The sequence below is a fragment of the Nicotiana attenuata genome, chromosome 3 (assembly GCF_001879085.1).
Source record: "Nicotiana attenuata strain UT chromosome 3, NIATTr2, whole genome shotgun sequence".
Classification (NCBI taxonomy): Eukaryota; Viridiplantae; Streptophyta; class Magnoliopsida; order Solanales; family Solanaceae; genus Nicotiana; species Nicotiana attenuata.
In genome coordinates, this window is record NC_031991.1 from 232,680 (window position 1) to 254,346 (window position 21,667).

At 42.4% G+C, this 21,667-nt stretch overlaps 1 protein-coding gene across 3 annotated transcripts; it reads right to left on the bottom strand.

Moving 5' to 3' along the window:
• On the bottom strand, positions 16,368-19,892 carry LOC109223168. 3 transcript variants are annotated; one of them, XM_019387375.1, is made up of 3 exons: positions 19,640-19,892; positions 18,346-18,410; positions 16,368-17,745 (listed from the first exon to the last, which is right to left on the bottom strand). In XM_019387375.1, exon 3 carries the CDS (start codon positions 17,743-17,745, stop codon positions 17,221-17,223), a length of 525 nt encoding a protein of 174 aa, XP_019242920.1. In that variant the 5' UTR covers positions 18,346-18,410; positions 19,640-19,892; the 3' UTR covers positions 16,368-17,220. The 3 variants fall into 3 exon arrangements, 1 of the variants encoding a protein (XP_019242920.1); XR_002067522.1 differs by lacking the exon at positions 16,368-17,745 and adding an exon at positions 17,773-18,093; XR_002067521.1 differs by lacking the exon at positions 16,368-17,745 and adding an exon at positions 19,099-19,161 and having other exon boundaries at positions 18,100-18,410.

The window sequence follows — 21,667 nt, forward strand, 5'->3', positions numbered from 1 at the left end:
GAAAATTTTCCTTAAGTCCAAAATCATTCCATAGGCTATCCAAAACTCACCCGAGCCCTCGGGGCTCCAAACCAAACATGCACACAAGTGTCAAAACATCATATGAACTGGCTCATGCGATCAAATCGCCAAAATAACACCTAGAACTACAAATTCAACACCAAAACACATGAAATTTTCAAGATAGTTTCGAACATACTATTTTCTCAACCAAAGGTCCGAATCACGTCAAATTACTTCTGTTATTCACCAAATTTCACAGATAAGGTTAAAATATTATAACGGACATGTATCGGGCTCTGGAACCAAAATACAGGCCCGATACCAACAAGATCAAATCATTTAAATTGTTGGATTTTCAGTCTTATCAATTTTTTCAAAAACTCATTTCTCGGGCTAGGGACCTCGGAATTCGATTCCGGGCATACGCCCAGGTCCCATATTTTACTACGGACCCTCTAGGACCGTCGGAACATGGGTCCGAATCCGTTTACCCAAAATGTTGATCGAAGTCAACTAAAATCATCTTTTTAAGTCAAAAGTCATTTTTCTTAAATTTTTCACATATAAGCTTTCCGGATACGCGCCCGGACTGTGCACACAAATCGAGGAGAGATAAATGGAGTTTCTTATTGCCTCGGAACACGGCATCGGATTCAAAAACAAAAGATGACCCTTTGGTTCATCACAATTGATTGCATTGTATTGCGTTTGGTTAGATTCGGGATGTTTGGAGGCCAATTCCAAAGGCGAGGGCATCGCGGAGTAGGGATTTGACCGGTTTGAGGTAAGTAATGATTGTAAATCTAGTTCTGAGGGTATGAAACCCGGATTTCACATTGTTTTACTGCTTTGAGGTGACGCACATGCTAGGTGACAGGCGTGTGGGCGTGCACCATTGAGGATTGTGACTTGGTCCGTCCCGTAGAAACTATTAAGTTGTGTATTTGACCGAAACTATATGATACTTATGTGTTTTAGAAAGATTTTCTATAAATTGGGCTGAATGTCGTATTTGGGCCTCGTGCCAAAGCTATTTGGACCCTTAGGGGCCTTTTCTTATTATCCTCTCACTGTTTTGATTTAAGATCTATACTCAGTCATGTTGTGTTTATTGATTTCATAACTCAGTCTTTATTACCCCATTTAGATGCATAAAGTTTTATTTTGGGCTGAGCACCCTGTTTTTTACTGATAGCCCGAGTGGCTTGAGAGGTTATGATTGAGTGAGGCCGAGGGCCTGTTCTTGTGGGGATATTATGGGATCGGGTTGCGCGTCGCAGCATGTACTTACTGATTTATGATTAGGAGAGGCCAAGGGCCTGAATGATTTATGCCACGAGGTGGCTTGTTATAGCACTTGGGCTGTAAGAGCCCATCCGAAGTCTACAAAGCCCCAGTGAGCGCGGGTACCCTGAGTGAGTGATATGATAGTTTGCTCGAGGGGCTGTTCTTGATTCATGTTGTGCCCGAGGGGTTGTTTACGAGTGATTGTGAGGTGTGCCTGAGAGGCTGTATATGAGCGACAGTGATGTTTCCCCGAGGGGCTATTCGTGATTCATGTTTCCCCGAGGGGTTGTATACGAATGAGTTTTGCCCAAGGGGTTGATTATGCTTTCATCATTTTTACTCACTATCTCATCATTTTGTTTGAAAACTGTTGAAAGATGTTTTAAATTGTTTAACTGAAACTGGATTTAAATGAATTTAGTTGATTCAAAACCCTGATTTAAAAGCCTGTTGTTTCCTACTGAGATTTCATGATATGAACTGTATATGTTCTATTTCTCATCACTACTGCTGAGTCTTTATTTACTTTTATTACTTACTAAGTTGGCGTACTCATATTACTCCCTACACCTTGTGTGCAAATCCAGGGGTTTGCTGGACGTGCTTGTGAGTGTTGTTTTCATTTATCGCGGATCTGTTGGAGTTAGCAAGGTAGATGCACGGCGATCGCAGCCCTACTCTTCTCCCTCCTATCTTTCTATAGATGTTATTAGCTGGTTTCCAGACTGTATTGGTCTTAGTATTATCGGACAGTTCTTCGTAGATGCTCATGACTAGAGACACCCCGATGTCGGGCTTTCCTTCCGCACTGTTGTTTTGATTTAAACACCTTATGAAGGTTTATTGTTAAATAGCTTTGATTTTATCTTAAAAAAATGAAAATATTGATTGGTTTTGGTAATGTGTCAGCTTTCCTAGTACCACAATAGGCGCCATCGTGACATGGTAGATTTGGGTCGTGACAAGTTAGTATCAGAGCCTAGGTTACATAGGTCTCACGGGTCATGAGCAGGTTTAGTAGAGCCTTGTGGATCGGTGTGGATACGTCTGTACTTATCTTCGAGAGGCTGCAGAACCTTTAGGAAATTCCACACTCTCGAGTTCTTATCGTGCGTAACTTATCTTGAAGCATAACTCCTTTTATTCCTTCCACGCATTCGTGTGCGCGTATGAGCGCTCGGTATCAGCTGTGCATCGACGGCTTGTGATTCCTGAATGAGGGGCGAGATGTGATTTCTGTGTGTTGATGTTGGGCCAGTCTGGAGGACCTGAGGCCGGTCTTTTCCTATAGCTTGAACACTGAAGTGTTGATTGTGTGAGCACGTGCTTTTGGATTTTTATGTTCGGTAGTGTCCCTATTAGTGGAAGTGATGGCTGGATGGCTACGTGATGAGTTTGATGTGACTGCGAGATGTGTTGGTATAATTTGAATGTGACGAGATAAGTCTGCTTAAGGGTAGAAAGAACTATTTGGTGCTTGATTTCCAGCTTGATTTGATGTATAGCCCCGAGTTATGGGTGTGTTGAAGGATCTTTTCATGTTGTTTAGTTGGGGAGTGAAGTAGATTTCATGTCGTGATATGAGTTCAAACTCGGAAAGATTAAGTGATTGCGTGATGTTTATGACGGTGGAAGGGTATAAAGAGATGTTAATTTTAGGCAAAGTAGGTGGTTTATCTCCTGCGGGGTGTCCTAAGGGCGTGCGATCCCTATGTTGTTTGTTGGAAGTCCTCTTTTACCAGTGAAATATGTGTGTTGCAATTTGAGTTTGGATCGCTTATGAGAGTGGGCTTGACTATTATGAGGGTGAATGCGATATTTGCAGATGATTTGAAGTACTAGAGGGTATGTGCTGCACGAGCTTATGAAGGATTTACTTTAATCTCACTATGGTATTTGGAAGTAATTGAGTATGGGCATTGTGAGTTTTGTGTTTTGATATATGGCTTTGAGCCAAGTGGGGGAGTCTGCTATTGATAAGTTGATTGCACGGCTAAGTGTCGTATTAGTTTCAGTTTGAGGTATACTGGTGAATCGGTTATGACTTGCAGAGGTTGAGATCGAGGATGACTCGAGTAAAGGAAATTTTGGATAAGGGTTGTGTTATGCTTTATGGGTATATGAGAAATGTTGGATGAATTAGTTGTTGTTGTTGTAAGGGATGTAACGGGTATGGAGTAGGAAATCACTCGGCTGCTTAGAAGGATGGGTTACTTCCTTAGGTATTGTTGTACTAATGGGGCACAGGTCGTTCGGTTCGTTTGATTAGTTTAATAGAAACCTGAGTAGAGTGGATGACTCCCGAGAATGGTTTTAATGGATTCAAGATTTACATGTAATAATTGGAGATCTTCAGGATGTGTATTTGGCTAGAAACTGAGGTTTACATTGGAGGGTGTCAAGGCTTATGGCATTTCTATATCATTATGGATTCTACATATCAGTATCAGGAAGGTGAAGGTAATGGCTTTAGATTCGCAGGAAGTCTCTTCATGGTAAGTATTTTGAGTGTGGTACTTTTGGGGATATTTAAGAGAGTATTCAACGGCTTATGAGCCTTAGACGGTGTGGTTCTATGCTAGGGTCTCGTGTGGTGAGTCTAGGTTGAGCATTGCGGTATTATGGCGAGGAGAAGTATCAATTTGAAGGTAATTCAGAAGGAACTTGGATAAATAGGACAGCTTGGTAGTAGGTCGGATCGGCATACTGAGGGATATGATTAGTTCTTTGGGTGCTTATGAGGTAATGAGTTTCTTCAGGTGTTTCGTGGAAATGCTCTTGGGTTTTTGGTGACCTGCGTAGCTTGGTTGAGTTAGAAGGATTCAGTCCTGACGAGTTGGTTTTGTGCAAAGGGGATTCGGAGAGTTCTTGATGATTTCTACCACGGTTAGAGATGTATATTTTCTACTGGTGTGAGGAGCATGTGATGTATAGTGATTTTCTCCTAGATGGGATCAAATGGGAAGTTCTTGGCTAGTTGAGTACGTAGTTGCTTGTGGCTCTGAGTGGATTATGAAGTTCTCATGTTTATCATAGGATGGCATGATATACGCGGTAAGTTGTGTAGGGTTGAGATTTGCATGTGTAAGGTCATGATTCAGTTTTGAAAGGAAGGTCATAAATTCTTAGGCATCATGGACAGTTTCAGATGACTAGGTAAATGGTATTCCTAATTGGTGTGGCTTGATGAGGGTATACATTTCAAAAAGGGCAATGTGTTTGAGTTAAGGATACTTCATTAGTATTGCGGCACTCTCTTGTTTGATGGACTGCTGATATTCAAGTTTGCTTGGTGGCACAGAAGAATTATAGGAGTACCCCTCGTGGAATGATCGAGTAGCAGAGGTGTGTTAGATGTACGGGCGGTGGAGTTGGGATCGAATATCGTATTTTGTGTGCTTTATGGATTTGGAGACTGGGAGTTCTCAAAAACAGGTTATTTTGTGGTTGTGGACTATGAAGATGTGGGGAAAGCTAGTCAGATGTTAGTACGTGCCATGATTTAGTCATTGTGAACTTCCGGAGAGTTATCTATCTATTGTGGGTGACCAAAGTTGATTTGAGGTTCATTGGTAGGCCAATATGGATGTGTGTTCTGCATCGAGTCGGATATGTTGACTCCAGACTGCTATTGTTGAGGAAGGTGCCATTCGGTTGTTGGTAAGCTTATTCGTGCCCCAAGATTTGTTTGTGAGTTACTCTTGTAAGCTACGCGGGATTGTGATTCGTCGATTTTATGCACAAATGATATGGTTCTATTTGAGCTTTATAGCGGAGTTTGAGTGAGACGGGTATTTGGGTGTTGCATGATTGATTGCGCATTGGATATGTTCTTTCGGGCTGGTATGGCATTGCGCCATTTGCTTCTCCGTGGTTATGGTGATTCACTTTTGGTATTAAACATCAAATTGCGCGTGGTTGTTGATTGTGAGCATGTGACTTGAGGTGTTTCATGTGGACCAGTGTTTGGATAGGGTCACGCATTGCAGCAAAGTTATATAGAGGTATGATCCTTCGGGTTAGATTCGTGCGTTCTGGTTCTACGGTGTGTGATGGGTTCTTAGCATCGCGTTGTGGTGGTACTGGTGAGCTGGTGGTACAACTCTCTCATTTGAGTCATTTTCCATGATTTGTGTACATTAGGATCGTTGCTTATTGGTGCACGGATTGTGGCTTTAGATTGTATTGATGTGTCATGTCACCAGAGTAGTCGTGTTGGATGAGATGAGGTCATTGGGCCTAGAATGGATACTATCGGGTTTGATTTCAGCATGTTCGAAGGATAATATTGAAATTCGGCTTAGAAATTTAATATAGTCCTTGCCGAAGGAGAGGGAACTCCATGACTGGTTGATCTGAGGAATGGTTATGATTTATGCGTGTTTCTTTCATCAATGGCAGTATACGAAGGTGTTGGAATGAGGCTTTATTTGATAAGAGCTTTATTACCGTTATTGGGTTGTTTGAGAAGCTGTTGTAATTAGAAGTTATCGCTACGAGTGTTTGAGTTAGGTGGTATATCATGTGAATACATCTTGGGCTACGGATATGGTTTGATACAGCTTGTTCAGACTTATACAGTGTATCGATGTGAGATTCTGATCTTATAGATTTTCGGAAGTGAAAATTTGGTTCTAAGGTTATGGGCTTGGTTGGATTGCACAATTTCAGTTATGTTGTGTTATCGGACCTATATGGCATAGGGTGACGTGGGATCACCCCCGGGTATGTGCATAGTGAGGATGCATGGTGATTTGATGGCCTTTAGAACAACTCTAAACACGTTCAAGGACGAACGTATGTTTAAGTGGGGGAGGATGTAACGACCCGAGCGGTCGTTTTGAGCGTTTGCACTTCGCTTGCTAGTTCTCGGGCATGACTAGCCCCGTATAATGCATTATGACTTATGTAAATCGTCGGTTTTGATTTTTAGGTTAATCGGAATGGATATGGAAGAATGATTCTCAACTTGAAGCTTTAAATTTGAAAGGTTTGACCAAGTTTTGACTTTTTAGTATTCGATCTCGGATTTGGATTATTATGATTTGGTTAGCTCCGTTAGGTGATTTTTGGACAAGGGAGCACGTCCGGAATGTGATTTGGAGGTCCGTGGTGGAATTAGGCTTGAATTTGCAAAATTTAAAATTTGGCGATTTCCGGTCGGCAGTGGAAATTTTGATATCGGGGTCGGAATGGAATTTCGGAAGTTGGGGTAGGTTCGTGGTATCATTTCTGACGTGTGTGCAAAATTTGAGGTCATTCGGACGAGGCTTGATAGGTTTCGGCATCGTTTGCGGAATTTGGAAGTTTAGAAGTTCTTAGGCTTGAATCCGAGGGTGTTTTGGTGTTTTGATGCTGTTTTGAGTGTTCCGAAGGTTCGACAAAGTTCATATGTTGATATGTGACTTGTTTGCATTTTTAGTTGAGGTCCCGAGGGCCTCGGTATAAATTCGGATGGTCATCGGGGAGATTGGAATTTGGAAAGTGCAGTTGAAGCTGATGTTGCTGGTGTTTCCGCACCTGCGGATTGGGAACCGCAAGTGCGAGCTTCGCAGAAGCGATCTTGAGGCGCAGGTGTGCAGAGGAATCTGCAGAAGCGGAGATTTGTCTGCAGGTGCGGACCGCAGATGCGAAAATTGGTACCACAGGTGCAGTTTTGCTGGGCAGAAAGTATAAATAGAGGGCTTCGCGAGATTTGGGTTATCTTCCACCATTTTTATTCGGACTTTGAGCTTTTTGAGAGTTTTGAAGAGGGAATCAAGAGGGTTTTCATTGAGGTAAGTTACTTGAGCTCAATACTCGTGATTATGGTAAGTGTAAGCATGTAATTAGTAGAAATTAGGGATGAAAATGAGGGGTTAGGGCTTGGAAATTGGAGAGTTTGATTTGGGGATTTGAGGGACCATTTTATGTCGGATTTTGATAAATTTTGTATGGATAGACTCGTGAGTGAAAGGGCTTTCTAGTTTTGTGATTTTTGTCGGATTTCGAGACGTGGGCCCGGGACCGGGTTTGAGCGAATTTCGGGATTTTGGTCTAAATTGATCGTTTTTCGTATGGAATTGGTTCCTTGGCCTATATTGGTTGCATTGTATTGCTTTTGGTTAGATTCGGGACGTTTGGAGGCCAATTCAGAGGCAAGGGCATCGCGGAATAGGGATTTGACTGGTTTGAGGTAAGTGATGATTGTAAATCTAGTCCTGAGGTTATGAAACCCGGATTTCACATCGTTTTACTGCTATGAGGTGATGCACATGCTAGGTGACGGGCGTGTGGGTGTGCACCGTTGGAGATCGTGACTCGGTCCGTCCCGTAGCAACTATTAAGTTGCGTATTTGACTGAAACTATATGATACTTATGTGTTTTACAAAGAATTTCTATAAATTGGGCCGAATGCAGTATTTGGGCCTCGTGCCAAAGCTGTTTGGACTCTTAGGGGCCTTTTCTTATTATCCTCTCACTGTTTTGATTTAAGATCTATACTCAGTCATGCTGTGTTTACTGATTTCATAACTCGGTCTTTATTACCCCGTTTTGATGCATAAAATGTTATTTTGGTCTGAGCACCCTATTTTTTTTTGCTGATAGCCCGAGTGGCTTGAGAGGTTATGACTGAGTGAGGCCGAGGGCCTGTTCTTGTGGACGATATTATGGGATCGGGCTGCACACCGCAGCATATTGTTACTAATTTATGATTATGAGAGGCCGAGGGCCTGATTGATTTATGCCACGAGGTGTCTTGTTATAGCGCTTGGGCTATAGTAGCCCCTCCGGAGTCTGCACACCGCCAGTGAGTGCAAGTACCCTGAGTGAGTGATATGATGTTCTGCCTGAGGGCTGTTCTTGATTCATATTGTGCCCGAGGGGCTGTTTACGAGTGATTGTGAGGTATGCCCGAGGGGTTGTATATGAGTGACAGTAATGTTTGCCCGAGGGGCTGTTTGTGATTCATGTTTGCCCGAGGGGCTGTATACGAGTGAGTTTTGCCCTCGGGGCTGATTATGCTTTCATCATTTATACTCACTGTTTCATCACTTTGTTTGAAAACTGTTGAAAGATATTTTAAATGGTTTTACTGAAACTGGATTTAAATGAGCTGAGTAGATTCAAAACCTTGATTTAAAAGCCTGTTGTATCCTACTGAGATTTCATGATATGAATTGTATATGTTTTATTGCTCGTCACTACTGCTCAGTCTTTTATTTACTTTTATTACTTACTGAGTTGGCGTACTCACATTACTCCCTGCACCTTGTGTGTAGATCTAGGGGGTTGTTGGACGTGCTTGTGAGTGTTGTTTTCATCCGTCGCGGATCTGTTTGAGTAGCAAGGTAGCTGCACGGCGATCGCAGCCCTGCTCTTCTCCCTATTATCTTCCTATAGATGTTATTAGCTGGTTTCCAGACTGTATTGGTCTTAGTATTATCGGACAGTTCTTAGTAGATGCTCATGACTAGTGACACCCCGTTGTCGGGCTTTCCTTCCGCACTGTTATTTTGATTTAAACACCTTATGAAGGTTTATTGTTAAATAGCTTTGATTTTATCTTCAAAAAAATGAAAATATTTATTGGTTTTGGTAATGTGTGGCTTGCCTAGTACCACGATAGGCGTCATCACGACATGGTAGATTTAGGTCGTGACAGACCTGCTCGAACTCGAAATAAGGTAGCCCTTAGGCTTTCTAGTTAAGTGAGAATGATCTCTCGATTTCGAAGTAAAAGTAGCCCTTAGGCCTTTGTAAATTTTGTGTTTGGCCGATCTGGCATTTGTAAAAAGATCGTTTATAAGGCTTTCCACCCTTTTCGGCTCTAAAATTTTTCCTTTATTTTACTGCTTGTATTCACAAAGGTTGGAATGCCTTAGTACAAAACAATAAGGTTGTGTTCGAGGGTTCGAACAAACCTTACCTTTATTGCCCTTCTGGGTTGAGGCGTTATCGGGGTTTGGTGTTTACCGAAGTTTTTTCCTGAAAACATCTTAAGTTTAAGATTATGCTGAGGGTAGACTTTAGAACCGGTTGTGAAAGAATTTTTTTCTTTTTCAAAGGCCTATATTTGTTACGGATTTCGGACGTCTCCGAACCGTGTTAGATGGGCCGTAGCCTTTTAGTTCGGGTGTAGCCCAGTGAGCTCGCTTTCCCGAGCTATCCAGGCTTGCCTAAGATAACAGTCCCCGAGTGGGTATGGCTGTGACCTTTAAAATGGGAGGGTTGCCCACAATTCTTATGCCCTCGATGTTCAATAGTTCGATCTGTTCGAGTTTATTTTATTGACGGCAGTCTTCGAGTGTTAGGGTGATAATCCGAACTCCGGTTGCAATCGGCCCTTGGGCTCGTTTCCATAATAGATCGAAAGTATGGGTTGTAAAGTGGAAATTTTTCCAAGACATTAAATAGTTGCAAGGAAAGTATTCCTCTTTATTCTTGTAAAAACAAATCACACGTGCGTATATGTTTTATGTCAGGGCTCGAGCAATCTATGTGGGCACGGTTCATTTTTACCGTTTAGCCCTTACAATAAATCCTACCTATTGAGACCCTTTCATTTTGAAATAATTTCCTCGCTAGAATAATTTGATATCCGAGGGTAACTACCCCCCCCCCCCCCCAGTATTCGAGGTTGATTGTAAAGAAATCTCGGGTACTATAAACACAGTCTTTGATACCGATTCGTGATCGGCCTTCAATTATAAGGTAGCACGATCCATTGTTACCTCGTTAAAAACCTTGCCGGAAAACCGATTTGGGACAAAAACGGTTCAAGGGAAAAAGAGTGCAACTCGTGCTTTCAGATATAAAGGCTTCATACCGCTCCTCGTCGATAACCTGCAAGTGTTAGTCAAATAATAGAAACAATTAAAATGGGGTCGTACCTCAGCAATAATATCGTTTGAGATGAGTTATGTTCCAATTATTCGGTAGGCGTTCTCCGTCCTTCATTCCGAACTTATAGGATCCTTTTCCTGTGATTTCGAGTACGGCCCTTCCCAGTTCGAACCCAATTTTCCTTCATTTTGGATTTCGGGTGTTTAACGTGACCTTCCACAGTACCAAGTCCCTGACATTAAAGTATCTAAGGTTGAACCTTCGATTGTAATACCTCTCAATTCGTTGTTTCTAGGCAGCCAATCGAACAAAGGCAGTTTCACATCGTTCATCTAATAGCTCCAGGCTTGTATTATGGCCTCGTCATTTGATTCCTTCATCGCATATCGGAATTTGATGCTCGGCTCTCCAACCTTGACTGATATTAAAGCTTTGGTTCCGTAAACCAAAAAGAATGGGGTAGCCCCGGTACTAGACTTCGAAGTTGTGCGATACGCCCAAAGGACTTCGGGCAAGACTTCTCTCCATTTTCCTTTGGCGTCGGTCAACCTTTTCTTGAGGCTTTGTACTATGGTTTTGTTGGTCGACTCGGCCATTCCCACTAGGGTGATAAGGTGTTGATAAATTCCTTTTGATCTTGAGGCCTTCGAGAAATTTGGTCACCTTGCTGCCGATAGACTATTTTCCGTTGTCACATGCAATTTAGGATGGTATTCCGAATCGACATACGATGTGGTCCCAAATGAAGTCGATGACTTCCTTCTCCCTGACCTTCTGATAGGCTTGTGCTTCAACCCACTTAGAGAAATAGTCAGTCATAAACAAAATAAATTGAGCCTTACCTGGTGACGATCTAAGAGGGCCGACGATGTCCATCCCCCACTTCATGAATGGCCATGGGGATAAAACCGAATGCAGCAGCTCCCCCGGTTGATGAATCATCGGAGCATGTCTTTGACATTTATCACATTTTTGCACAAACTCCTCTGCATCTTGTTCCATATCAATCTAGTAATAGCTGGCTCTGATTACCTTTCGAACTAGTGATTCGACGCCTGAGTGGTTCCCACATGTGCCTTCGTGGACTTCTCTCAAAACATACTCAGTATCTCCCGGTCCCAGACATATCGCTAGCAGACCGTCGAACATCCTTCTGAGTAGGGTTCCATATTCGGACAAGCTAAATCGGGCTGCCTTCGTGCGCAGGGCCCTCGATTCCTTTGGATCTGAAGGAAGTTTTCCGTTCTTCAAATACTCTAAGTGTTTTTTTCTCCAATCCCAAGTCAAGCTTGTGGAGTTTATCTCAGCGTGGCCTTCTTCGACCACTGACCTCGTGAGTTATACGACAGCCCCCGAATTGAGTTCGTTGTCTTTGACTAACGAGCCTAGATTTGCGAGGGCATCAGATTCGCTATTTTGATCTCGAGGCACATGTTGCAAAGTCCATTCTTTGAACCGGTGTATAGTTACTTGTAGCTTATCCAAGTATCTTTGCATTCGTTCCTCTCGAACTTCAAAGGTTCCGTTAACCTGATTCACAACGAGGAGGGAGTCGCATTTGGCTTTGATTACCTCTGCTCCCAAGCCTTTAGCTAGTTCGAGACCTGTAATCATGGCCTCATATTCGGCCTCGTTGTTAGTCAATTCAGTTCTAATAGATTGTCTAACCACGTTACCTGTGGATGGTTTCAGCATGATGCCGAGTCCGGGCCCCTTCATGTTCGAAGCACCGTCTATAGGGTCCAGATCCCCGAAGATATAATAATTCTCTTTCAACCTCGGGCACTAGGGCTGGTGTGAAGTCAGCCGCGAAGTCTGCCAAGATTTGAGACTTGATAGCTATTCGGGGTCGATACTCAATATCGTACCCGCTGAGTTCTACGGCCCATTTGGCCAATCGCCCCGAAAGCTCGGGTTTTTGCATAATATTTCGAAGAGGATAAGTTGTTACAACACATATGGATGACATTGAAAGTATGGTTTATGTTTCCTAGAGGCGCTTATCAAAGCGAGTGCTAACTTTTCTAGATGAGGATATCTAGTTTCGGCTTCACCTAGGGTCCGACTAACATAATAGATAGGGAATTATGTACCTTGTTCTTCTTGGACTAGGACCCCACTTACAGCTATCTTCGATACTGCTAGATATAAGTAAAGTTGTTCGTCCGCCCTCGGCATGTGAAGCAGCGGCGGGCTCGACAAGTATCGCTTAAGTTCCTCCAAAGCTCGTTGACATTCTGGGGTCCATGTGAAGTTGTTCTTCTTTTTCAGCAACGAGAAGAATCGATGACTTATGTCAGACGATCTCGAGATTAATCGACCCACGGCTGCAATGTGCCCGGCTAGCCTTTATACAGCATTCATATTATCTACTATCGTGATATCCTCGATTGCTTTGATCTTATCGGGGTTGACCTCGATTCCCCGATTCGACACCATGAATCCAAGAAACTTGCCGGACCCGACCCCGAATGCACATTTCTTCGGGTTGAGCTTCATGTTGTATTTCTTCAGTATACTCAAAGTTTCCTGCAAATGCTTCAAATGGTCCTCTGCTCGCAGAGACTTAACTATCATGTCATCAATACAAACTTCCATAGATTTCCCTATTTGTTAATCAAACATTCGGTTTACTAGGCGTTGACAGGTTGCACCGGCATTTTTTAGTCCGAACGGCATTACATTATAACAGTAGTTACCACACTTAGTGATGAACTGTCACTAACCTACTTACGAATTCAACAGCAAAGTAGGTCATTACATGCTTGCATCACTTTCTCGTCTTCCCATTTTGCTTCCTCACTAGGATGATTCTTCCATACAACTTTCATGGTAATAAGGTCTTTCGATCAAAGCCTTCTCACTTTCTATCGATAATGATTTCCGGCTCCTCTTCGTAAGTTAAATTCTTATCTAATTGAAGATTCGAAGTTTGAAGCACATGAGAAGGGTCTGGAATGTACTTTCACAACATAGATATATGAAACACCAGATGAACAGAGGATAATTCAGGTGGAAGTGCCAAACAATATGCCACGGCACCAACTCTGCCAAGTATCTCATATGGTCCAATGTATCTAGGACTTAACTTTTCTTTTTTCCCAAATCTTAAAATACCTTTCATCGGTAAAACCCATAAGTAAGCATGATCTCCTACCGAAAATTCTAATTCTCGACGCCTCTTGTCCGCATAAGCTTTTTGTCTACTCTGGGCTGCTAGTAACCTCTGCCTGATTAATTGAACTTTTTCAAGTGCTGAATTGTACCAAATTCGGACCCAAAACCTTTGCCTCGCCAACCTCGAACCAACCAATGGGAGACCAACATCGTCTTCCGTATAGTGCCTCGTAAGGTGCCATTTGTATACTTGCTTTAAAGCTATTATTATAAGCAAACCCAACCAAAGGTAGATATTGGTCCCAACTACCGCCAAAATCAAGGACACAAGATCTCAACATATCCTCCAGTATTTGTATAGTCCGTTAGGACTGCCCGTCCGTCTATGGATGAAATGGAGTGCTCAGGTCCACACACGTTCCTAGTGCTCCCTGAAATGCTCTTTAGAAGTGAGAGGTAAACTGGGATCCCCTATCTGAAATAATAGACACCGGGACTCTATGAAGTCGAACAAACTCATCTATATAAATTTGCGCGTAATGCGCGCCATTATATGTGGTATTGACCAACAATAAACGCGCCGACTTCGTAAGTCGGTCTACAGTTACCCATATAGAGTCATAAGCTTTAGGAGTCCGTGGCAACCCGCTCACAAAGTCCATAGTATTTCGTTTCCACTTCCATTCTGGAATCTCAATTTGTTGCATGAACCCCGCCGATTGTTGATGCTCGGCCTTTACTTGTTGTCAAGTGAGACACCGGGTGACATAGTTCGCAATATCTTTCTTCATGCCATCCCACCAATACAACTGCCGAAGATCCTGATACATCTTTGTTGATACAGGATGGACCGAGTACTTGGAGCCATGTGCTTCCTCAAGTATCTTGTGTCTCAAGCCATCGATATCAGGTACATAAATACGATCCCCTAATCGTAGTACCTTATCACTATCTAGAGTAAAATCTTTACTCTTACCGGCAGCAACGTTGTCTCTGATTTTGCACAATTTCGAATCCAAATATTGCTTCGCCTTGATATCCTCTATTAATGATGATCTGGCTTGAATATGTGCCAATAATGAGTTCGTTTGTCCCAAACTAAAGTTTATTCCACAATCTTCTAATTTGTGGATTTCTTTTGCTATGTTCCTCCTTATTAGTGCAATGTGAGCCAAACTACCCATAGACTTTCGGCTCAACGCGTCAGCCACCACGTTAGCCTTGCCTGGGTGATACAATATCGTGCAATCATAATCCTTTAGTAGCTCAATCCACCTTCTTTGTCGGAGGTTCAAATCTTTTTGTTGGAAGATATACTGGAGGCTCTTGTGATCGGTATAGTTCTCGCATTTCTCTCCATATAAATAATGTCGCCAAAGTTTGAGTGCAGATACAATTGCCGCCAACTCTAAGTCATGTGCTAGATAATTTTGCTCATGCTTCTTCAATTGTCTCGAAGCATAAGCTATGACTCGGTCATTCTGTATGAGAACACACCCAAGTCCCACTCGGGAGGCATCACAATATACTGAAAAAACTCCAGTTCCAGATGGAAGCACCAATACTAGAGTTGTTGTTAGGCATTCCTTGAGTTTCTGAAAACTTCGCTCACATGCATCTGACCATTAAAATTTCACATGTTTTTGTGTCAGCTTCGTCAAGGGTGACGCTATCTTTGAGAAATCCTGCACGAAGCGCCGATGATAGCCAGCGAGACCTAGGAAGCTTCATATCTCGGTTGTGGTGGTTGGCCTCGGCATTTCTATACCGCTTCCACTTTCTTTGGGTCAACTAAGATCCCTTCCTTGGATATAATATGACCTATGAAGGAAACTCGATCTATCCAAAATTCGCGCTTAGAAAACTTAGCATATAGCTTATGCTCTTCGAGTGTCTGTAGTACCATCCTCAAATGTTTTTCATGATCCTCAAAAGTCTTAGAATATACAAGTATATCATCGATAAATACAATTACGAATTTGTCCAGGTACAGCTTGAACACCCTGTTCATCATGTCCATAAATGTTGCTGGTGCATTTGTCAGCCCAAAAGGCATCACTAAAAATTCGTAGTGTCCATACCTGGTTCGAAAGGCCGCCTTTGGGACGTCTTCACCCTTGATGCGTAGCGGATGGTATCCTCACCGTAGGTCAATCTTTGAGAATCTCCTTGCACCCTAGAGTTGGTCGAACAAATCATTAATATGTGGTAGTGGGTATTTATGGCGTATCGTGACCTTGTTCAACTGTCGATAGTCTATACATGGTCTCAGGGACCCAACCTTCTTCTTTACAAACAGAACTGGTGCGCCCCAAGGCGAAGTGCTCGATCTAATGAAACCTTTATTTAATAGATCCTGCAGTTGTTCTTTCAATTCTTTCAACTCGGTTGCGCCATTCGGTACAGAGGTATCGATATGGGCTGTGTTCCAGGTACTAGATCAGTTATGAAGTCAATTTCCCTAACAGGGGGTAAGCCAGGTAGATCTTCCGGAAACACGTTAGGGAATTCTCTAACCACATGAACATTCTCTATTTCTGGTACTATAATGTTCGTGTCTTTGAAAAATGCCAAATATCCCTGGCAGCCCTTATTCAACATTAGATTCGCACTCATGAATGATATTTAGGCTATTCGAAGGTGGTCCTTGGTCACCATGTAAAACGAAACTTGACTCACCCAGTATGTCAAATCGAACTGTCTTAGAATGACAATCAACGGTTGCATGGCATGAAGCTAGCCAATCCATGTCCATGAATACATCAAAATCTACCATGTCTAACTTATTTAAGTCTGTTAAGGTGTCCAGCCCTTCGATACCAATTCGACATGAATGGTACACTCATTCAACTAGTAATGATTCCCCAACTATGTAGCAACTACAAAAGGTTCTGACAATAACTTTTGAGGCCTGATAAACCTCATAGAAAAATATGGGGAGACAAAGGAATGGGTAGATCCAGGGTCAACTAATGCAATTACATCAAATGCACACACTGAGAGTATTCCTGGGACATCATATTATGTGTTTAAATCCTACGATATCATATAAACACAGAAGAATAGGCCAATACAAGGTCATTCAACATAGTAACATCAAATGGATACACTAAGAGCGTACCTGTGACGACTGCATTAGATGCCTGCGCATCCTGCCTGGTAAAGGCAAACAGTCAGGATTGACCTCTCTCGGCAACTCCTGATCCTTTATTGCTTGGGCCATAGTTTCCAGTGCCTCTACGTGCTAACCCCAAATCCTCCCTAACTGTCTAGGCTGTAGAGCTGGCTGGTATGGCATTCATTGGTGTTGACGACTGGATAAATCCTTTTTGTAGCGTGGGCAATCTCTCTTGTAATGTCCTCTCTGACCACAACGAAGGCACGCACCAATTTCTCTCCAACACTGGCCCGAATGAACCTTATGACAACTAGGACAAGTAGATATAGTGCGGTCGGTGTGCCCAGGTGTTGGTACCAAACTTCTAGGACTCTGTTTCGAGGCAGAAGTACTGATAGATGGTTGGACAATCGATGATGCTCCCATTTGTGCAGTCCTTAGATGGTTGTGTGATCCTGTGCCTCGATTAGTACCAATACCCCCTCCAAAGGATCATGTGGTCTTTGTCCTCTTATTTTGGGCTTTAGCTGCCTTCTCTTCTATCCACCGAGCCTCTACCTCTCTTGCAACATCCACTGCATGTGCGTAGGTTATGTCATTCTTAGTTATGTGATGCCAATGGTTTGAACAATGGGCCGATTAGACCTCGTATGAACCTCTTAGTCTGCATAGCATCATCATCCCCTAGACGTGGTGCATATCGAGATAAACGAGTGAACTGAATATTATACTCATTCACTGACATCTCTGAGGTCTGCTTTAACCCCTCAAATTGAGCTGCCAAAGCATCTATACGGCTCATAGGCAAGAATCTCTCAATAAAGGCAATACAAAATTCATTCCAAGTTAAGGGACGTGAGCCAATTGGTCAGCCTGCCTTAAACGGTTTAAACCATTCTTCGGCAACATCCTGCAAACAATAGTCAGCCAACGCAACCGACCTCGCACTGGTACATTCAAGCACATCTAATGCTTTTTGAGTTCCATCCAAGAATAGTTGTGGGTCCTCGGTCTCGCTAGCCCCTGTAAGCACGGGAAGCTTCAGCTCCAAAAACTCCTGAATTAATTTCCCAAGTGGTTGTTCGTTCTGGTTATGGCTGTCACCCCTTTCAGACATTGCATTAACCCTCGATTGTGTCCGGACCTTTTGTAGCAAACTTTCCATGGCTTGATGCAGCATCGCCGCTATGACATCAGTAGTACCGCCACCTGGAGGCTGTGAGGGTGGTATCACCTCATTTTCTATGATCGGGTGGACAACCTGTCTAGCAGGTATGCCTCGACCTCTCTTTCGACCCCAACCTAAGTTTGGTGGAAGCATAATTCTAGTATGTGGTGCTTCGCGCCTGTCTATCTGTCCGGTCCCACTATTAGCCAAGCGTGCCTTTGACATCTATAATCATAACAACATGGTTAGTATGCTTACTTGGCTCTAAATCGCATATATCACTCTTTTAAGATTCAATAAAGAATAAGAAAGACAAGCCCTAATCGGTTTCCGTCGAGCCCCGATCATGCATATGGTGCACAACATATACAAAATTAAGCTTCTACTAAAATCGTTGCTCCTTAAGTCATATTTTAAACCTAAAGCTCTGATACCAACTCTGTCACGACCCGACGAGGGTCATGACCGGTGCTAAGTGGGTCTAAGACCACTAAGCAAGCCCAACTCTTTCTGTTTCATGTCAAAAATTCGGCAGAGTCTCCTCTATACCGGTAGCAATCCAAAACTTTAAACCTGTCAGCAAACCCAAATCAACACACTATAACAACAATAACACAAAGATACAAAGTCTAAAAAAATATCAACAACACCAAGACACATGGTTCAACATCAACTTTACACGTCTCAAGCTACTCTATTACTACACAAGCCAAAATATAAGCCCAAGACCGACTTAAGGAGCAGAACTCGAGGATTTTAAACCAACAACATGCCAAAGTAGTCTAAGCAAAATGACAACCCACGGGAAGAAAGTGCTAGGCTTACGAGATCCACGGTCAGCTCTGTCAATCACTATATCTGAGTTGAAGTGTCAGCTTCAGCTATATTATCTGTGGTGTGGAAAAGAAAAGAAGAAACACGGTCAGTCACACCGATTGAGTGAGTAATAACGTCAACCATAGCAATTATTTGGAACAAGCATATATCAGAAATAATGTATCACGTAAGATCTTCAATAATAGTTCATTAACCCAACATAATAATTCATATATGAAATGATAAATCAAGGGAGTGAAAACATGCTCATAATTCTATATTTTTCTATATTTTCTTTAAAATGAGAGATACTCAAGCCAGAGTCGATATACTTTCTGACAACATGGGTCTACCATGGCCGTCTGACAACCCCGTCAGCTAGGTTCCCTTCTAGAGGGTATAAGTGTGATAAACACCGGTCTATCGTACAAGGTGCACCAGGTCAAATGATCCCGAAGTTAGATAACAGCGATCTGGCCAAGTTGATTCTCAAAGCTATTTCCTTTATAGCACAATATGTTTTTACACTCTTCTTAAATCCAAAATAAGGAGAAGAAATCATAAATAAACTAACTCCAAAGTATATTAATTGTAATAGAGCTCATGTATTAGAGCGTCATTTGGCATATATCAACATACCAGATTATACTATTGCTTGTCCATATGCAACTAAATAAGCTTTTGTTAAAATATGTTTGATGCAAGAAACTAGTTTCAAATATGCTATAGTTGAAAATCAACTATGGATGAGTCATTACTCACAGTATTCTTGCCGAACAACTCCAAGTTGGCTTCCAATAATCGCGTCATCGGAATATCAAATATCTACATAAATATAATCTGTGTATATTATTTATCTTCGTAACCTATGAAATTTAATTTATTCTAGGGATGAAATTTATGATTCCGGAACCTACTTTGCTGTTGAATTCAGTTACATATCTCTTCAAAATATGAGTTGCAACTTTGTTGTTCCAACTCAAATTTCAATTCTAGTATAGTTCCAGGAGTCATACTAGCAAGTTATAAAACTAGTCTTCATTATACAAGAAGACCCATGTTCAGCTAATATTTTTAATGTCACCTTCTTCCTAATCATCTTCAAGTGTACTCATTGTCTTGGTATTATTTTGGTAAAGAAGGTTTTTATTTACTGCCAAGATAAAACCTAAATTAACTTTTACCCAAAATTGAAGTGTCTCAACAAGTCTCAGATTATTGAATCCCACTCCTTGCTATTATTGCTATTTACCCCTACGTAAAAGGATGGAGTTATCAATGAATAGAAGAATCAGAGACTTACTTGCAATATTCTATTCCAGAATGAAGACGCAATTACACCTCCTCTAAGACAGCTAGTGTTCAAGGTTTTGAGGGTAGCAACTCCTAGTTTGGTGTTGGAGTTTGCCGCTATAGGATTTTTCTCTTTTCTTTCCTCCTCCTATCTTCCGTATCTTTGCTGCTTCTTCTTTTTCTCTTCTTGTTTTTTCTTGGAGAATCGCTGCTTGGCAGACCCAATTGAAACCAGCGTTGCTGGTTTTATGTTTCTCTCACCGCCTCTTAAATTTTATTTTTCTCTCACCGCCTCTTTTATCTTTTATTATTACTATTAATTAAATATTAGGATATTGGGTCAATATCTTATTAATCACTAGATTCATTTAGTGGGCCAAAGCCCAACTAGTTGGGTCATTACATGAACGAAGTTTTTTCCTGATCTTCCGGGTTCAGTTGTATTTGGTTGAACCCAGAATAGGCATCGAGAAAACTAAGGATCTCATGGACGACCGTGGCATTGATAATGCGATCGATGTTAGGCAAAGGAAAAGAATCCTTGGGGCATGCTTTGTTTAGGTCTTTGTAGTCCACACACATCCTAAGCGTGTTTCCCTTTTTAGGGACTACTACTACATTCGCTAACCATTCGGGATATTTTACTTCCCGGATGGACCTTATTTTGAGAATTTTGGTTACCTCGTCCTTGATGAAAGTGTGTTTGACCTCGGATTGTGGTCTCCTTTTTTGTTTCACCGGGCGGAACTTCGGGTCCAAGCTCAGTTTATGAGTAGTGATCTCCGGTGGGATCCCTGTCTTATCGAGATGGGACCAGGCAAAAGAATCCATATTATCTATAAGAAATTGAATAAGTTCTTTCCTGAGCTCGGGAGTTAACCTCGTGCATAGGTGTACCTTTCGATCGGGCAGATGCTCGATCAGTATGATTTGTTCCATCTCTTCGACCGTTGATTTTGTGGCGTCAGAATCTTCGGGGATTATAAAGGATCGAGTTACCCTATAGTCATCATCCTCGTAAGTCCCCTGCTCCTCCGGTTGGGACGAGGTCGAGGTCTGTGGTTGCTATCTAAACTCATTTTCCCTTCGAACTTGACCCTTTCGTTGATGAGAGCACCGATATCGGTATCACTTCGTCGATGGAAAACATTTCCTTGGCGGCGGGTTGCTCCCCATAGACTATTTTGACTCCCTTTGGCGTTGGGAACTTTAGAACCTGGTGAAGGGTCGAAGGCACCGCCCTCATGTTATGGATCCACGGTCTCTCGAATAGGGCATTATACCTCATATCGCCCTCGATCACATGGAACTTCGTTTCTTGGATGCTCCTATCCACGTTTACTGGCAAAGTTATTTCGCCTTTGGTGGTTTCACATGCCATATTGAATCTATTTAGAACTCGGGCCGTGGGTACAACCTGATCTTGTAGGCCGAGCTGTTCCACGACCCTTGATCGAATTATGTTGGTCGAGCTACCTGGATCAATCAAAACACGTTTAACTTGAGTCTTATTCATAAGTACAGATATTACCAGTGCGTCGTTGTGGGGTTGTTCGATCCCTTCTACATCCTCGTTATTGAAAGACAAGGTTCCTTTTGGAACGTAATCCCGAGTTCACTTCTCCCTTGTGATCGACACCTTGGTGCACTTTAATACTGGTCCTTGAGGAGTATCGACCCCTCCAATGATCATGTGAATCACGTGCAGTGGTTCTTCTTGCTCGTTCTGTCTACTGGAATCTCTATTTTTGAAGTGACTCTTGGCCCGATCTCTTAAGAATTCCCGAAGGTGCCCCTCGTTGAACAATCGGGCTACTTCCTCCCTTAGCTGCCTGCAATCTTCTGTTTTATGGCCATAGGTGCCATGATACATGCATATTTGGTTGGAATTTCTCTGGGCCGGATCGGTCTGCAGAGGTCGAGGCCATCTAGTATCCTTGATACGTCCAATGGCTGATACGATGGCGGATGCATCTACATTGAAGTTATATTCCGACAATCATGGCGCTTCTTTGGGCCTGGCATCCCTTTCAAAACC